Consider the following 19831-nt stretch of genomic DNA (forward strand, 5'->3'; position numbering starts at 1 on the left):
AGACTTATGGAGTCATGGGTTTATGGGTTGTGGTCTAATAATCATGTGCTTATGTTTTTAATCCTAGTTTTTGTTGAAAAGTTGGTTCTAATCTATTAACATGATATAATCGTGCACAATTATTGTGTTTGTTTTTATAATTCGTTGGAGGACTTAAAAAATTACAATTTTATGAAATATTAACATGTCCATAAATAAATAATAATCACATTTTTGAATTTTTTATTACCTATAAACTATAGTATATTATATCATGTTAATTATTTATTTAGAAATAAGTAATTATATTATTTTACATTTTATTTTTTAAATTTTATAAAATCTTACGATTTTACGATTTTTTTTTTGCTCCTAGGCCAGGTTTCGACCCTTTTATCGAAGTCGTTGATTACGAGGACTGAATTGGCGTGAAAGCCTATCAAAGAGCTTTTCTCACTACAGAAAGTGGCAAGAGAATCTCTATTGAGGCTAGCCCACTGTGGAACGGGGAAAGGTCACCAAAGAAACAACATAGACAGCTTCGGCATCAAAAACAAAGGCAGCTTCGTCGGAGGAGAGGTGCAGCATTTATACTAGCACCCGCGTGCGCCATCTTCTTTTGCATGCCTTCCATCTATCTTACAGAATATCCCGATTTTGATAACCTTGCATGTAACTGATCCCAAACTTTTGGGATAAAAGTTTTGATAATGATCATTGTATAATTCAAGTCCGTCCTCCACTATTGCCTGTTTATTAGAAAGAAAGAAAAAAAGAAAAAAAAAACCCGAAAGATTTACTTGATCCATTCAACAAATGAACCAATTACACTAACTATTTGTCCCAGCAATTAGGATCACAGTGATCCCAGTTGTTGAGGTGTATGGAAGAGATTAAAAGTGTAAGTGATGAACCCCACTTCCACTTTTAATCTCCTCCATACATCTCAGCAACTGGGATCGTTGGAATCCTAGTTGCTAGGACAAATAGCAATGCTGTTTGACTAATCATTAATTATGTTAATTCAATCTTAATGAAAGATATCATGGCAACCAATTAACTAACATTGTCAGACTTAGAAGATAATCCGACAAATCGACTAAAGGGATAGTAATGTCCCTGAGCTTTAATGGTTTTACTTCTTAGATAGCGGGCCGGGCATGACCCACTCAACATAATTGGGCTTTGTAATTCCCTAAACCCCATTGTCAACCTCTTTCAGATATGAATCTATCAGCTTCATAAATGAAGAGCTTGCATTGCATCAATATCTCAATTTCAATTCAAACATGTGTTTGATTCATATCTCATGTTCTGAGTAGTCATTCCTAACCACTAACTATTTTCTTCAAATGTTTTGGGATGAGAAGAATGAGGTGCGAAGTAGAAGAAAGAGAGGTGAGAGAGGTTTTGGGTCCTATCCACTTGAGTTATTGTTCATACTTTGGACCCAAGACCCACATGACTTTATTCTTCTAAAAGACGCCTTAAGTGTTTGGAGATGAGTCCAAGCTTATAAACTACATGGTTGGTGCTTATTAAACCGATGTGAGACATTTTAAGTCTTGCAATCCCCGCACTTGAAAGCTCAGTTGTACGAGACCCAACAAGTGGACTATATAAGAGGTTATTAGGATCGAGTTTATATTCTAATATCATGTTATAATTTGAAAAACTTAAGAAGTAGAAGAAGGAGATGAGAGAGCCTTTGGGCCCAATGCACTTGCGATATTGTCCACACTCTGGGCCTAAGACCTGCGTGGCTTTGTCCTTATAAAAGGCGCCTCAAATGTTTGGAGATAGGCCCAAGCTTATAAATCGCATGATTGGTGCTTACCAAACCGATGCGGGACATTTTAAGTCTTTAGACTCCCCCTGTCCCCCGCACTTGTGAGTTTGGTTATGCGAAGCTCAATAAATGGACTATACGGAGGTCATTATGATCGAGTCTATGCTCCAATAACATGTTATTATTTGAAGAAATTGAGAGGAAAGAGAAGAATAAGGTGAGAAGTAGAAGAAGGAGGTGAGAGAGGTATTGAGCTCAATCCACTTGAGATATTGTCCACATTGTGAGCCTAAAGCCCACCTGACTTTGACTTTTTAAAAGGCGTCTCAAGTATTTAAAAATGTATCGAGTTTAGAAACGACATGGTTGGTGTTTACTAAACCGAAATGGAACAATTTAAGTCTTACAGAAATTCAATTTGACTATGTGAATGGTTGCTTGAGTATGTAAAACATGTCTATACTATTCTTTCAGTGGCTACACTATTCATATGACGACTTGCACTATTACTTCCACTGCACCTACATTTTCTATAAAATAGGCTAGCTTCATTTCAATTGAGGATGAGAGAGTTAAGTGATAGGTATGATAATACCTATTATTTTTGATAGAAATCTCCCCCTCTTAGGTTTCCTTTTGATAAATAATGAGTGTATTTATGTGTTGATTTATATTTTGATAGGTTGATTGCGGTTTGGATGAAAAGCGACGAAAAATGGGCTGAATTGAAAAAAATGTCCACCGACCTTCGTGTGTTCAAATAGTCATAATTTTCTACCAAGTTATTGGAATCAAGCGAAACAAAAGGCATTGGAAACTAGACATCTCAAGCTTTCTGTAGACTCTAAAATCACTCAAATCGGAGGCCATATGGAGAAGTTATGGTCATTTGAAGTTCCCAAGGCAGCTCTGGAGATTTTGGTGAAAAAGTGTGTCTAGACTCACGCCTAGGCGAGGTGCTCCTAGGCGCAGCATTTATGCACGCCCAGAATAATTCCATCCGCCCAGTCCAAGGAGCATTGATTTGAAGAGAACCGGAAATATGAGCTTACGCCTAGGCGCAAAAAACAGCTTTTGGGCCAGCTTTAATTCGCGATTTGCCCTAGCTGCAAGAGACTTTTAACACTTCGAATAGACTTTCTGGAGGGCGAAAATACAGGGGAAAAGGGATTCTTGGAGCTTGGAGGAGGAATTCTTCAACCCAACTTGGATTATCTCAACATTTGGGGTTTATTCATGTCACTCTCTTCTCTCTATATGTTTTTCTCTCTCTATGTGTAACTAAACCACTTTTGCCAAGGCTAGGATGAAGCCTTGGGTTTGATGACTTTGTGTATGACTTGATTTATATATATATGAGTTGATTTGGGTATAAATCTTGTGTTTCTATGTTTGATTGCAATTTCTTCATGATTGTTGTGTTTGACCAACACTTTAGGTTTTTGGATGAAATTGTTTGAAGAATTTGCTTAGACGATAATATGTCAAGTAGATTATGATTCTTGAAACTCTTGAATATGAATGTGTCTCCCTTTATTTAGGTGACAATTTATATGAATCCTAATCTCCATGGAACTTCAGGAATTCCTTTGCATGTTTAGACCAATAAAATGGCTAGAATGTATTTAGGAATATCTGACCTAAACCAATAAGATGGCTAGTAATCGATTTTAGGGAGATTTGGCTTAAGTGCGCTAAAACCGACTTAGGTACGGATTCGTTATGCCCGAATTAGCAAATATGTGTGTGAATTTGTCTCCTTGCAAGTCATTTCCCAAGGGGGATTCTGAAACCTTGGTGTTCATCTCATATTCATTAACTCATCTCATTCATATTAGTTGCATTAGTGATAGTTTGCATTAGAGTAATTTGCTTCCTTATTCCAAGAAAATACCAAAAACACTTTACTATTCGCTTGTCTTTAGTTTAATTACTAAACCAAACAAACTTGAGGATAACTTACTCTTTTGCATTGTCCATACATACATACAAATATACACTTGGATTAGACATAACTCCGTCCCTGTGGATTCGACCCTTGCTTATCATTGTGCTGTAGTCGTCGACTAGTACACTTGCTAGTAAGATTAATTTCAAACCCAACATTAAGCTTAGTAAAGTGAGGAGAGAAAATTGTATGATTAGAAAGGGACAACTATCTTTTGTATTTGTGAGAGCATTTTGGATATAATTGAGGTTTTGGTTTTGAGTTTTTTTTCCCCTCCATTTCTACATTATATTTGTTATAGTGAAAATTTTCTTATTGTGGATGCATATTTTAGCATTCAGGTATTATCCGTTTTCTTATTGTGGATGCATATTTTAGCATTCAGGTATTATCCGTTCTTGGGTGCATATGCGGGTTTTCTTACCCTCTCCTCACTGTTTTATTTTGAAAAATATTCTTATTTTTCACGCCTCTCCCACTGCTAAAACCCATAAGAATATTTTTCAGATAAAACCGTGAGGGGAAGGATAAAAAAACCCGTAGAGGTATTCCATAGCAAACAATACCTGAATGTCGAAAATAGCATCCACAAAAAGGTATGTACTCACTCTCTATAACTAAAAAGGTTATGGGTTCTAACAGTGACGGAAGCAATAAAATAATAATATTCTTCCGATAAAACTGTGAGGGGAGGACAATAAAACCTGCATGGTATCTCAGAACGGACAATTTCTAGATGCTAAAATACCCAACCGCACCTATCAATCAATGAATGGCTTAAAAATTTGTAGTAATCAATTTTGTAGAAAGTTGTGAATGAACCAAGTGTCCCTAATACGGATGAATGGTTCATAAACACTAGGTTGACATAAAATGTTGTAGATTTCAACTTTCTACTCAGAAAGCCAAAGGGGACAATAGGAAAACAACAAAACTGATTTTTATTTAATTCCATCAACCTTCGTCGTAATCAAGTCTCACACCTAACGTATTCAACATTGCATTCAATATTTTTCTCTATTATCAAACCTTTTCTCCCCAGTCAAGTCACACTCGCACAAAAACTGTGAAAATAAAATCACACAAGACTGCAGCTTTTCTAGAGTGTTCATATATATATATGTGTGTGTATGTATATATATAGGTCTCTAATCTTATGGTCTTTAAATATCCACGTATAGGTCTTTAGAAGTCAATGACCAATTTTTAAAAGGCACTAACTATAGCCACAGAGAGAAGGACTAGCTAGGGAAAGTGGCAAACTGTCCAAATTACAGTCATCTGGTTTTGAATTCCTCAGGAACCAATTGTGAAACCAAACTAGATAGAAATCTTTAAAAACAACTTCATATGAATAATATTCAAACACATGGAATCTGTCTAAAAAAAAAAAGAAATACAAGAAGATCTTATTTGATTTACAATATATTTGTGATAGTGAAATTTTTCTGATTGATTCCGTCCATAAATCTAGGCGATATTTGATGAGTCACGTTAAATGTTTGTGACTTTAGGTTCATTTTTATGAGTTTTCAAGTTCACTATTAGATAGAGACATAGTTGTGACTCTGAGACACCTATATTTTGAAAAAGGCCAGACAACCACAGCTATATACTTGTAAATGTTTTTTTTTTCTTATCATGGATGCGTATTTTAGCATTCATGTATTATCCATTTCTGAGTATTTGTATGAGTTTTCTTAGTCTTCCCTCACGGTTTTATCCAGAAAAATATTATTATTTTCTCGTCTCCCCCACTGCAAAAACCTATAAGAATATTTTTCAGATAAAACCATGAAGAAAAGTGTAAAAAAACCTATAAAAGTACCTTGGAACGGATAATATCTGGATGTCGAAAATAACATCCACAAAAAGGTGTGTACTCACTACCCATAACTAAAGACTAAAGAGGTTATGGGTTTTAAAGTGGAAACCCACACTGTATCCCAGAACGAATCATTTTTGGATGCTAAAATACGCATCCTCCCCTATTAATGAATGGCTTAAAAATTTGTAGTAATCAATTTGTAGAAAGTTGTGAATGAACCAAGTGTCCCTAATAGTGATGGATGGTTGATGAACATTTCAACTTTCTAGTTTCTACTCATAAAGATGACCATAAAAATTCCCATATAGATAGATATGTGATGATATTAATGGCACTAGGAAAAAAACAAAACAGATTTTTATTTAATTCCATCAACCTTTGTCATAATCAAGTCTCACACCCAACCTATTCAACATTGCATTAAATATTTCTTCTTTCATTATGAAACCTTCTCTCCTCAATCAATGACGTACCTGAATTTACAGGATCAAAAAAGCTTTAAAAAAGAGGCACGTATTTTCTTTTTTATTTATTTTAAAATTAAAAAAATTTCTTTTATTAGTTTTTTAATTAAAATATATGAAGAATTATTAATTTTTAATTATTTTTTATATTTAAATTAATATAAAATCATTATTTTTTAAGAAAATTTAGGATCTTGGGGATTTGAGAGTCCTGGATGACCGCCCGTGTCACCTCACCCCAAGGCCGCCCCTGTCCTCAGTCAAGCCACACTAGCACAAAAAGTAAGAAAATAAAATCACACAAGACTGCAGCTTTTCTAGAGTGTCGTGAATATATATATAGGTCTAATCTTATGGTCTTTAAATAATATCCACGTATAGGTCTTTACAAGTCGACTGACCAAACTTAAAGGCACAAACTATAGCCAGAGAGCACTAGATGGGCAAACTTTCCAATTGTGAAACCAAACTATATAAAAATCTTAAAAAAACAAGCTTCATATGAATTATATTCAAACACATGGATTCTGTCTTAAAAAAAAAAAAGAAATACATGAAGGTCTTATTTGGTTTACAATATATACATACATACATACATACATACATACATACATATATATATATATATATATATATATATATATATATATATATATATGTGAATCATGTAATGATGATTCCGTTTAATGTTATTCCAGACTATCCAATCTTTTATATTCAATTTTTCATATTCCATAAGTATTATGCTTTTAGAATATTTGCTGTTATATTGCAATGCTCCTGACTAACAACATTATCCATGGATTATGATTAAACCACTTAGGTGATGCTCTGGTGATGAATTTATCTGGGAATAAAACGTATGAATAATTTTCAGTCCATGCACATAAACAATATTATCCGTCCAGGAGGTCACCCAACCCAGTAGTGCTCTCGTAAAAGCACGCTTAAGTCTTAACTGTAAGAGTTATTACGGAATGTGATCCATCTCCTCCAAGAAAACGCGTTATTGATGGTAAGGAACCGAATTTATTTATATATGTTAACTTTGAATTCAGAAGGTCTTAAGTTCGATTGTCTCTAAGAGTAATACCTTCATGGTCACAAGTTGGGCGTTGACTCAACTTGCCCTATCATCTAAAGAAAAACTTCTCTGCACACAAACTTGATGGCTCGAGTTTAGACCTATATCGGATGTGTCTTAAGTTTAAACTCATATCGAATGTCCAAAAGATTAAATATGATAACTCTTTCAAATTCTCATGGATCCCAAAATTAATGAGTTTAACATGGTAATACTAAGGGTCCGTTTGGTAGAACAGAAAGATTGATTTTCAATACTAGCGGAAAAACTCTAGGAAAAAAAAAGCTAAGCTTAAGATGCCTAATATGCTGTGAGGTGTTTGGTGAACTAAAAGCTAACGCTAGCGGAAAAGCTGTTGAATTAAACTATTATAATATTATATTGTATGATTTTTATATTAAATTTAATTAAATTAATCTAATAAAGATAATTTTTATTAAAATTATTTTTGTAAGTATAAATTATTAAATTTTTTTACATCAAAATGAAAATAATTACCTTAAAATATTAATAAAGTTATCTATTTATAAAATATTAATAAATTTTTAAGAAAATACTAATGATTTATTCATAAGATGACTTATTTTGTTGTTAAGTATAATAATAATAATAATATAATAGTTTTGAGTTATATATTATAATGTTTATGTTTATATTAGTAAAGAAAATATTAATTAGTTAAAGGATTAAAAAGAAAGAAATTAAATTTGGTAATAATTCTATGGGTGGTCCCACAGTTTGAAAAACAATAATAAAAAAAAACCAGCAACGTTGTTGTCGCTGCAAAAGAAGCTTCTTTTTGGCCAGCGGATCAACCGATATGTGCCAGCGGTTCCGCTAGTGAATATTATCTGTTTGGTGAAGAACACACGGTATACCTAGATATAGATGTGAACGCGGATAGAATTAGATAGAATATTTGTGTTATAATGTATGATTAGTATCTTTAATAACTATTTTTAAAATTATGAAAGTGCCCACTAAAGTTGAGCAATTTTCTTCCTATCATGATGGTTGTAAGTTGTAACAACTCAATTAATCCAAACAAAAACTAATATTAATCTACAAACTATTGTATTGAGTGCCAAGAAATTATAGAATAAAGAATGTTGTGCACTATAAATAAAAAAATACAAACAAATATATGTTCACACACACACGTCATAGAAAATCTAGAAGACTATATAACTTTTTTTTTTCTTGGCCCACCAACCCCAACTTGAAGCAAATTATATTACGAATACTTTTGACTTCTGGGTCTTCAATTCAAAAAAAACAAAAACAAAAACAATCACAGAACGGTCAAAAAGAGCCGGCGATTGTGTGCCTTGTCTACCTTAGCCAAAAAAGAAAGCAAGAAACGATCACTAAAATCAAGAGAGAACCCCATTAGAGAAGTAATGTGGAGATAACCCATGAAAGGGTTCACAATACTCTGCTTTTGGTTCTCTCTGTTCTGTGTGTTTGAAGCTTCTGTGGCTGTTGATGGTGATTTAATCCTTGCAAATAGGACTCTTAAGGATGGCGAAACAATAATTTCGTCTGATGGGAATTTCGGACTGGGTTTCTTCAGTATTGGAGGTTCAAAGAACAGGTATTTGGGGATCTGGTACACGTTCTCCAATGAAACAATTGTGTGGATGGCGAACAGAGAAGCTCCTCTCAACGATTCGTCAGGGGTTTTGGAATTCACACCAAATGGAGTCCTTCAACTTCGCAATAGCTCAAATATTGTTGTGTGGAATTCAAGCCTATTTCAAGCAGCTCGAGACCCAGTAGCGCAGCTATTGGTGACTGGAAATCTTGTTGTCAGAGAATCAAGTGATGACAATGAAGACAACTATCTGTGGCAGAGTTTTGATCACTTGACTGATACGTTTCTGCCTGCAGTGAAATTTGGGGTAAACTTGGTTACTAAATCTGATTCAGTCTTGAGGTCATGGATTAGTTTGGACGATCCTTCACCAGGCGATTCGACAACCCAGATGAATACAAGTGGGTATCCCCAAATCTACATAAGGAAAGGTAAAAATATTGTGTTTAGGTCTGGTCCATGGAATGGAATTAGGTTTAGTGGAATGCCTAATTTGAAGCCAAACCCAATTTACACTTATAAGTTTGTGATGAATGAGAGGGAGATTTATTATAGATATGATCTCACAAATAATTCGGTTTTTACTCGAATGGTGTTGAACAATGAAGGTATATTGCAGCGTTTCACATGGACTACTCGAACGCAAGGTTGGAATTTATACTTAACAGCACAAATGGATAACTGTGACAATTATGGGACTTGTGGTGATTATGGTACTTGCAACATAAACAATTCACCTGCCTGCGAGTGCTTGAAAGGGTTTGTGCCGAAATTTCCGCAAGATTGGGAGTCTGGGGATTGGTCTAATGGGTGTGTGATGAAGAGTAACATGACTTGTGGGGGTGGAGAGGGTTTTAGGAGGATTTCAAGTGTGAAGTTGCCTGATACAAGGGAGGCTCAGTTTAATAGGACTATGGACTTAAGAGAATGTGAATTGGTTTGTTTGAGTGACTGTTCTTGTAAAGCTTATTCAACTTTGGATATCAGTAATGGGACTGGATGCTTGCGTTGGTATGGAGACCTGATTGATATCAGACAGTACACTGAAAATGGGCAAGATTTTTTTCTCAAATTGCCTGCTTCAGAATTAGGTATGGCATCCTTTTGTCACATTATATTCAATTTGAAGAATCAATTAACAACGACCGTTTTATTCTTACTGATCTCTAGTTATATTGTTATATACTTCTTGTTCTTGATATTTAAAATTAATTTTGCTTATTCAGACACAAGTAGTAGTTCCGACAGAAGGAGAGTGGCGTTGTTCATAGTCATCCCTGTAGTAGCTATGGGATTTATTTTCATGGGACTATGCCTGCTTTTGCGCATGAGGAAAAAGAAGCTCAGGAGAGAAGGTAACAACAAAGCTCACTTGAAAAAAGTCCAAAAGGCCACTTCATTAGATTTTTATCTTTCATTTCCAATACATTTTTCAAAAGCATTTTGTAACGAGTTTCTTCTTGTTAATTGTGAAGCAACTTGATTGCCTTACGTGATATTTAACATTTTACGTCTTTGATTTTGGAAATATGTAAAGTGTAATCTAAAGAGAAAGAACTTGTTACTTGATTTATGGGTGCAGAAGGGATGTCTATGCGTCAAATTGAAAGAGATTTCATTGATCAAAGCAGAGAGAAAGATTTAGAGCTGCCTCAGTTTGACTTTATTACTATAGCTACTGCAACTAAAAATTTCTCTGATTATAATAAGCTTGGAGAGGGTGGATATGGACCTGTTTACATGGTATGGCTTCAATTGCAGTCTATGAGGGTTTTTGTAGTAATTGGTGTTGGGGTTTATTTATGCCACCGAGTTTAGGCACCAGAAGGGATGTGGTACAGATTATGATGCTCTAACTGTTACAAATGTTTTTCCAGGGCATGTTGAAAGATGGACAAGAAATAGCAGTGAAGAGGCTTTCAAAGGAATCCACACAAGGTCTTGATGAATTCAAGAATGAAGTCCTATGTATTGCCAAACTTCAACACCGGAACCTTGTGAAACTCCTAGGATGTTGCATTCAAGACGAAGAAAAGATGTTGATCTATGAATACATGCCAAATAAAAGCTTGGACGCCTTCATTTTCGGTAGGCTTTTCAGCCACGCCTCAAAAGCTAGGGAGTGTGTTACATAGAACATTTATTGTCTCCACCTGCACTGTGATTTCTTATCTTCTGATATTGTTGTAGCAATTCATAGGTTCATCTTTGAACAAATAATTAATGTATATGCAAATTGATAGATAAGAAGCAAAGTGCATTACTGGACTGGCCTACACGCTTCCATATAATCAATGGGATTGCTCGGGGGCTTCTTTATCTTCATCAAGATTCAAGGCTCAGAATCATTCATCGAGATCTAAAAGCGAGCAATATATTACTGGACTATGATATGAACCCGAAAATTTCAGACTTTGGCTTGGCTAGAAGCTTTGGAGGAAATGAAACTCAGGCCAACACAAAAAGAGTGGTTGGAACATAGTAAGAACTTACACGACTCTTCTTTCTAAGTCATATAGACACTGCTCACATATTACTTACTTTGCTTGAAAAACTTCTTGCAGTGGCTACATGTCACCGGAATATGCAATTGATGGGCTATTCTCTTTGAAATCCGATGTATTTAGCTTCGGAGTATTGGCACTAGAGATAGTGAGTGGAAAGAGAAACCGGGGATTCTTTCATCCGGACCACAAGCACAACCTTCTCGGTCATGTAAGTGTCTTGAACAGCACCATTTCTTACCTCTCTATATCGAACATTTTACGAATGTTTTATGATTTGTTCAGGCATGGAGACTGTATAAAGAAGAGAGGTCTTGGGAATTGTTGGACGAGTCTTTGAAGGAAAGTTCTGATTCCATCATGTTTGAAGTCTTAAGATCAATCCATATCGGTCTATTATGCGTTCAGCAAAACCCGGAAGACAGACCTAACATATCACAGGTGGTTCTGATGTTGAGCAGCAACATTGCACTGGCTCAGCCTAAAGAGCCTGGATTTTTCACTGAGAGGAATCCATATGAACAAGAGTCCTCTTCAAGCAAGCTTGATTCTTGCTCGACCAACGAAATCACCATTACGATGTTAGCAGCTCGATAGTTGATTTTTTTTCTTTCCCACAGGTCAGTGCTTTATTGTAATTCTGTTTATACACGACATGAGGTTATTAAATCAGCTAGTTCCAACGGTCTCTCTTCCATCCAGAGTTTCCATGCCTGAAGTACCAGTACATGATGTACATCACAAACTTGTTAAGGATAGTGAAGTAGTACTATTTGATTCTGTCTAGTATTAATTCTTACATGTCCAAGAAGGTTATGGTTGTGTTCAGGATGTGAAATCCTCTGTTTTTCTTCCTGCTCCCGATCTCCAAAACAAGAACACCAAAGCTAAAGAGATGGGGTTTCACCAACCATCCTTACCATTCCAAAGTCGAAGTTTTCGGGTTCGAATCTTTATCTAGTAACACATTACTGGCTTTGAGATCGCTATGTATAATTCTCAATCTTGAATCTTGATGAAGATGGAAAAGTCCTCTAGCAATCCTGTCGATAATGCTGCGACGGTTATGCCAGTTGAGTAAGTTGCTTTTTTTTATTTGATCCGAGTCAATATCTCATCAATGGAAATCTTGTAATCAAACATGCACCTTAAACCATAAACCCTAAACCCATAAAGTTCAACCGGATGGGTTACCAGTACGTTCATGTTCAGCAATATGTCTAGATGTAATAAGAAATGCCAAATCTAATTCAATCCCTTCATCATCGCCTGTAAACCAAGGTGACACAGAGCTTTCAACAGGAGAAATAACAGTGAAAAATGTTGGAAGGAAACCATTTGATCTCCATTGGCCTAAAGCACCTAGTCTTCAAACATATATTCTGCAACATTATCAGATTATTGTTTCCATGAAGCAGTGTTATTTGTATACCTTCTATCACTTTAGAACATATATGCAATCTCAAGAACAATGTCAACTCATTAGACTCCTCAGTCCAGATTTCTGTTGAAAGATTCTTCTACCGCGGTTCTAATGTAGAGATGCTGCACTCATTTTTGGACATGATCCATAGGTGGCCGAAGAGGTCTCAGCTTCAGGCATATTCCTTTCTCTGAAAAAACCAGGCTGCTTTGGATCAGGCAATGAAGTTTCACTGTTCAACATTAGTACCACAGCTGACATGCTCGGTATGTCTTCAGGACATTGTTGCACGCATAGAAGACCGACATGAATGCATCGCAACACTTCATAGCAAACGAAAGAGTCGCCTAAGGTCCCATCAGCTAGTTCCTGTTGAACTGTGTGAGGTTTGCCCAGACTTGTGTTTATCTGCATGTGTTAGTAGTTCATCTGTATGTTCTGTGTTACTCGAGACAACTTAAGTTTACTTCCTTGTTTGACTTTGACCTTCTATATAATGTCGTGTTTTTTTGTAAGTGGTTTCTAGTAAGCCACGTGTGTTTCGTCTAGAAGGCTCTTACTCCTTTTTTGTTCTCTCTATTGTAGAACAAGACGATTATTTATTTCTCTGTGATTGATCTCTGCTTAGATTGTTCTATATTGAGGTTTGTGATCTGTGTTAGAGCTTAAAAGCTTGCTGTGTATTCGGAGTTCTACTGGTAGTGTTCTACAAGTGGGTCTCGTGTGTGTCCAAGATCTAACCAGGAGATTGTTTTGGTGATCTTGCTGTGTCTACAGTTCCAATGGCCTCTCTTCCATCCAGAGTTTCCATGCCTAAAATATCAGTACATTACATGATATACTCGATACGGATAGCGAAAGAGTACTAATTAGCTTCTCTAATATGAATTCTTACATGTCCAAGAAGATTATGATTTTGATCAGGATCTGAAAATCCTCTGTTTTTCTTCCCACTCACTATCTCCAAAACAATAACACCAAAGCTAAACACATGGGATTTCACCGAGAAAAGTCCATCGATCGCGTACTCTGGAGACATATGGCCACTGCAAAACATCAATGACAGCAAAGTTTAGTAACTCCATGCAGTGTGCTGTAAGGAAGTTTTAGGAGCACTTACTAAGTTCCAACCACTCTATTAGTGTTTGCTTCAGTCTCATCAACCCCAACCATCCTTGCCATTCCAAAGTCCGAAATTTTCGGGTTCCTATCTTTTTCTAGTAATACATCAGTGGCTTTGAGATCCCTGCGTATGATCCTCAGTCTTGAATCTTGATGAAGATAGAGAAGTCCTCTGGCAATCCCGTCGATAATGTGAAGCCGCTTACGCCAATCAAGTAAGTGTCTTTTTGTTTGATCTAAGTCAGTTCATATCTCATCAATGTCAGTTCACCGCCTTATCAAATTAACATTATGAAAAATGGAGTTCTGGGTTTTGAGAGACTCGAGCCAAAAATAAAGAAGTCCAAGCTTTTGTTGGGCATGTATTCATAGACTAACAGTTTCTCCTCTCCTTCGATGCGACACCCGAGAAGCCTTACGAGATTTCTGTGCTGAAGCTTTGCAATCAATATGACTTCATTCTTGAATTCTGTCAGTCCTTGCCCTGAACTCTTTGAAAGCTTTTTAACTGCTACTTCTTGCCCATCTATCCAAGTACCATGAAAAATAACCATTTCAAGAGAGTTCAAACATGTTGTATATAAACATAAACATCTTCTTTGAAGCGTATAGTGCAATGTTTACCTTGTATACAGATCCAAAACCACCTTGTCCAAGCTTGTTGTAGATTGAGAAGTTATCGGTGGCTTTTGCTATAGCTGCCAGACCAAATATTGGTAAATCCATCACATCCTTTTCACATGCATAATTGGTCAGTCAATTTGGACAGGAAAGGAAGGAAAAATTCTATATTGGATGACAAAAGATTGAGAACATAAGTAAAATAAGCATTTTTACCTTTCTTTCTGAGGTTATATTTCCCAATGTAGACAAGCAATCCCACTATAAGGTACCCTAATACTACAGAGCAGACTATGATTACCACTTTCATCTTCTTATTCATACCTTCTCAAAATGCGGAGCGAAAGTCGTGCCGTTGTTGGGTAAGCATACATGAAAACCTTTTTAGACAACAATATGAACCTAAAATCTTAACAAGATGTGGACCTTAAACCCTACATTTTAAAATCTTAATAAATACCCAAATTTGGGGCTGACATATTCTAACTTAGGCCCACTACAATATTGTGGATCACTACTTCTTTCTCACATTAGATGGATTATTAAAGAGACTTCAAGACTCAAGTAGATGGTACTTGATAGTTGATACAAACCTACCATAGTACGTTCCATCATTAAACATCTTACTAGCCATCTCTCAACTGCTTTTCCTTTATTGGTTTCAATCAAGGAATTGACTTTATTCACATCATCAATTGATTCCCAAAGTAATAGTCCAAAGTCTTGTGGACTAAACATGTGATTAGGAATTTCTTGTTCATCAAAGTGTGAGAGGATTCTAAGAAGTCAATCTTCATTAATAATGGCAATATAGTTAACCACTTCAGTCATAACCGAATTTGTGAATTTTTTTGGCGAGGGTTGTCCAAAAAAACTGCGTCAAACTGAACCGATCATTTAGTTAATTATTGCCAAATGTATGTTAGTGATAGCCGATTGAAAACTCGGAAAAAAAAACTTATCAAACAGTAAAAAACGGATCAAATGGTCAGTTAAATTTATGTCAAAAAAACCAACTGAAACCGACTATGGACACTCTTAGGCTAAACCATATGAACTCGAATGTTCCTGAGTTTGATTCCCACTGTGAGCAATACCATTGTCATTGGCCATGCGTTGAGCTATGACCCAACGCACTATGTCAGTAGGTGAGAAATTTTGTGCATACATAACTGACGACTCGAGTTTAGACCCGATGCACAAAGGGCAAACTTGTACGTCATCGTTGTCAATTAGAAAAAAAAAAAAAGATTTTGACATATGTTTTAAACGTTGGTTTCAAGTGGATTATTTCAATAGCAGAAACTAAAAAGTGAAAGATAAATGGACCGAATCAGTCAAACAGGTACAATAGTTTTAAATACCCAGAAATTTGATTGACCAATTCAATACACAAACATTGGCTTTATCATTTAGACCCCTATCAACAAGTTCGGTGCACAATTTCTACATTAATAACAGAAAACAACTTCACACCTGTAAGACTGTTACTGCTACTGTTCTTAATCCAAATTGGTCTCTCCTCTTAATGTCACATATATTGTTCTTTGTTTGGGGAAAAAGAATAGAAGCTTGGAGGTCAAGTATGAGAGAACCAAACACTAAAATGTTTCTCCTGTGCTTGTTTTTGCAATTTCTGTTAAGAACATCCACTTCCCTAGACACTTTGAGTCCAAGCCAATCTTTGAGGGGGAACCAGACTCTACTTTCCTCTGATGAAACATTTGAGCTGGGATTCTTCAGACAAGATGGTTCAGTGAATCATTACTTAGGAATCTGGTACAAGAAATCTCTGGTGAAGACTATTGTGTGGGTTGCTAACAGAGAAACTCCTCTGGTGGACTCTTTTGGGACTCTGAATTTGACCCATCAAGGAGTTCTTGTTCTCTTCAATGGCAAGAACAGAGTTGTTTGGACATCAAGCAATACAACGAGTACTCAAAATCCAGTACTACAGCTTCTGGACACTGGGAATCTTGTCGTGAAAAGTGGACAGAATTTCTTGTGGCAGAGTTTTGATTTTCTTTCTAACACATTGTTGCCCGAAATGAAGATTGGGAAGAATTTGACTAGTGGTCATGAAACATTCTTGACATCTTGGAACAGCAATGAAGATCCCGGTCGAGGCCAATTCTCCTTACGAATGGATCTTCGAGGCTTTCCACAGATGTTTCTATGGAACGGATCAGCAGCACATTATAGGTTGGGGTCATGGAATGGTTTACATTTCACTGGAACACCTGAACTGCCAACAACCAATCTTGCAGTATGCAATTATCAATTTGAAATGAGTAGAAATGAAGTTTACTACAAGTGTGTTCGTTCGGGCGTCTATGTTTCAAGATTGGTTATCAACGAATTGGGGTTTGTTGAGCGATTCATAAGGACACAAACTAATGCTTGGGTACGAATATACGAAGCGCCACGAGATGATTGTGACTATTACAATGTTTGTGGTGCAGATGGTATCTGCAATGTTGTCAACAACTCTTCTTCTTGTGATTGCATGGAAGGGTTTGTGCCCAAGAATGTTCAAGAGTGGGGTAGGAAAAATTGGTCCGGTGGGTGTGTGAGGGAGAGTCCTGTGGATTGTCAAAGAAAAGATGGGTTTCAGAGGCAGACAGGCTTGAAATTGCCTGACACATCTGGTTCTTGGTTTAATACAAGCATGAGTCTTGAGGAGTGCAAGGAAGCATGTTTTAGAAATTGTTCCTGTATAGCGTATGCAACTTCTGATATCAAAACGGGACTTGGGTGTTTGGTTTGGTCTAGTGAACTTCTTGATATGAGAAGATTTGATGGTGGACAGGATATCTACATACGGATGGGAACTTCAAAACCAGGTACATATTATATTAGATACTTGAATGAAATCCATAACTCATCTGCTTAAGCTTTTAAAATTTAGGGTTTAAGGTCCACATCTTCTTAGGATTTTAGGTTCATATTGTTGTCTAAACAGGTTTTCATGTTTGCTTACCCAACAACAGCATAATTTTCCCTCTGCATTTTGGGTTTTTTTTTTTCTGATATAAGTTGAATAATATTGGTTTCTGGTATGCAACTACTGGTTAAGACCATGTTTTCATTTTTTGAGAAGGTATGAATAAGAAGACGCTAGTGGGAATCATAGTCTGCTCTGTGGTATTAGGATTCCTAATAGTGGGATTGCTTGTCTGCATTCGGCAATATAAACTCAGAAAGAAAGGTAAAAATAAGCATTTTTACCTTTATGTTCTCAATCTTTTGTTATCCGATATACAAATTTTCCTTTCTTTCCTGTCCAAATTGACTGACCAATTATGCAGGTGAAAAGGATGTGATGGATTTACCAATATTTGGTCTGGCAGCTATAGCAAAAGCCACCGATAACTTCTCTATCGACAACAAGCTTGGACAAGGTGGTTTTGGACCTGTATACAAGGTAAACATTACACTATATGCTTCAAAGAAGATGTTTATGGTTATATACAACATGTTTGAAATCTCTTCAAATGGTCATTTTCAGGGTACTTGGATAGATGGGCAAGAAATAGCAGTTAAAAAGCTTTCAAAGAGTTCAGGGCAAGGACTGACAGAATTCAAGAATGAAGTCATATTGATTGCAAAGCTTCAGCACAGAAACCTCGTAAGGCTTCTCGGGTGCTGCATCGAAGGAGAGGAGAAACTGTTAGTCTATGAATACATGCCCAACAAAAGCTTGGACTTCTTTATTTTTGGTTTGAGTCTCTCATAACCCAGAACTTCATTTTTCATCATGTTAATTTCATAATGCAGTGACCTGATATTGATGAGATATGAACTGATTTAGATCAAATAAAAGGGAACTTGCTCGATTGGCAGAAGCGGCTTCACATTATCGATGGGATTGCTAGAGGACTTCTCTATCTTCATCAAGATTCAAGACTGAGGATCATACACAGGGATCTCAAAGCCAGTAATGTATTACTAGATAAAGATATGAACCCGAAAATTTCAGACTTTGGACTGGCAAGGATGGTTGGGGTTGATGAGACTGAAGCAAACACTAATAGAGTGGTTGGAACTTTGTAAGTGAACATAAACCTTCCTTGCAACAAACTACATGGAGTTGCTAAACTTTGCTGTCATTGATGTTTTGCAGTGGCTATATGTCTCCGGAGTACGCGGTCGATGGACTTTTCTCTGTCAAATCCGATGTCTTTAGCTTTGGTGTTCTTCTTTTGGAGATAGTGAGTGGGAAGAAAAACAGAGGATTTTCACATCCTGATCACAACCATAATCTTCTTGGACATGTAAGAATTCACATTAGAGAAGCTAATTAGTACTTTTTGCGCTATCCTTATTGACTATATCATCTAATGTACTGATATTTTAGGCATGGAGACTCTGGATTGAGGAGAAGTCATTGGAACTAACTGATAGTACATTAGGCGACTCTTTCGTTCACTCTGAAGTGCTGCGATGCATCCATGTCGGTCTTCTTTGCGTGCAACAAAGACCTGAAGACAGACCGAACATGTCAGCTGTGGTACTAATGTTGAACAGTGAAACTTCATTGCCTAATCCAAAGCAGCCTGGTTTTTTCACAGAAAGGAATATGCCTGAAGCCGAGACTTCTTCATCATGTTCGAAAAATGAGCTAAGCATCACTGCATTAGAACCGCGGTAGAAAGATCTCTCAACAGAAATCTGGACTGGGGAGTATAATATGAGTAATGACAATGTGTAATGTTAAACTCTTTCTCCACCTCCTGAACTTCCTGAACGTGAAACCGTTCGTTGCTTACACATTGTTCTTGAGATTGCATATATATATATATATATATATATATATATATGTAGTGATGGAATGTATAGATATAATACTGCTTCTTGGCAACAATAATGTAAGAATGTTGCGCGCAGAATATATGTTTGAAGACTAGATGCCTTAGGCCAATGAAGATCAAATGGTTTCCTTCAACATTTTTTACTGTTATGTCCGCTGTTGAAAGCCTCGTGGTTGTGGATATTATTAGAGGCCCATTCGCCTCTTCAAGCCCTTAACAAATTGGGCCAAAATATTAGCCAAATGGGCCGCTTCAATCCAGTGTTTTTTTTGGGGGGTTGGTAAATTAGGGTTCAATGCCCTCTATCAAAAATACTTTCACTGTTTTACAGTTCATGTAGCAGCTTCACCTTCTAGTTTTTTTATAACTAAATGAGCAACTTGAACTCAATCTAAACCTAAAGTGAAAGCAGCAGGGACAGCATAATCTATGAACAGTTGCTAATGTTTAAGCAGAATCTATGAACAGTTGCTAGACCCGACCTAGCTCTATTTCGCAATTCAGATAAATTAATGTATGTATATATTCGTGTGTTACAACTGGTGCGGTAACTGTTAGCACAAGTGGGACGGTGTGGGTTCAAGTCTTTTGGGTGTTTTCATTATCGCAACTTACAAGATGTGTCATTGCTCAATCCAGCGTGTGCGAATGTTGCACCCTATGT

The 19831-nt window shown here is 36.4% G+C and overlaps 1 protein-coding gene across 1 annotated transcript; it reads left to right on the forward strand.

Annotated features, from left to right (window-relative positions):
• Positions 1-8393: 8393 nt before the first annotated feature.
• On the forward strand, positions 8394-19100 carry LOC119986175. The gene is made up of 20 exons (XM_038830732.1): positions 8394-9777; positions 9913-10041; positions 10269-10429; positions 10564-10774; positions 10930-11167; positions 11251-11401; positions 11476-11786; positions 11978-12002; positions 12212-12267; positions 12425-12555; positions 12638-12789; positions 12892-13044; positions 13895-13950; positions 15818-17199; positions 17457-17564; positions 17665-17780; positions 17865-18075; positions 18168-18405; positions 18480-18630; positions 18714-19100. The coding sequence occupies exons 1-20, from the start codon at positions 8508-8510 to the stop codon at positions 19005-19007; spliced, it is 5544 nt and encodes a 1847-aa protein (XP_038686660.1). The 5' UTR covers positions 8394-8507; the 3' UTR covers positions 19008-19100.
• The last annotated feature ends 731 nt before the right edge of the window (positions 19101-19831 follow it).

The sequence above is a fragment of the Tripterygium wilfordii genome, chromosome 19 (assembly GCF_013401445.1).
Source record: "Tripterygium wilfordii isolate XIE 37 chromosome 19, ASM1340144v1, whole genome shotgun sequence".
NCBI classification, from domain to species: Eukaryota; Viridiplantae; Streptophyta; class Magnoliopsida; order Celastrales; family Celastraceae; genus Tripterygium; species Tripterygium wilfordii.

What these genes read in the sequence shown, in the direction of transcription:
- LOC119986175 (XM_038830732.1), top strand. Translation starts at nt 8,508, where the DNA reads ATGAAAGGGTTCACAATACTCTGCTTTTGGTTCTCTCTGTTCTGTGTG. An exon ending in AAGCCGCTTACGCCAATCAA is followed by an intron (nt 13,951 to 15,817) that starts GTAAGTGTCTTT and finishes CATTAATAACAG; the next exon opens with AAAACAACTTCACACCTGTA. An exon ending in CTTGGACTTCTTTATTTTTG is followed by an intron (nt 18,076 to 18,167) that starts GTTTGAGTCTCT and finishes GAACTGATTTAG; the next exon opens with ATCAAATAAAAGGGAACTTG.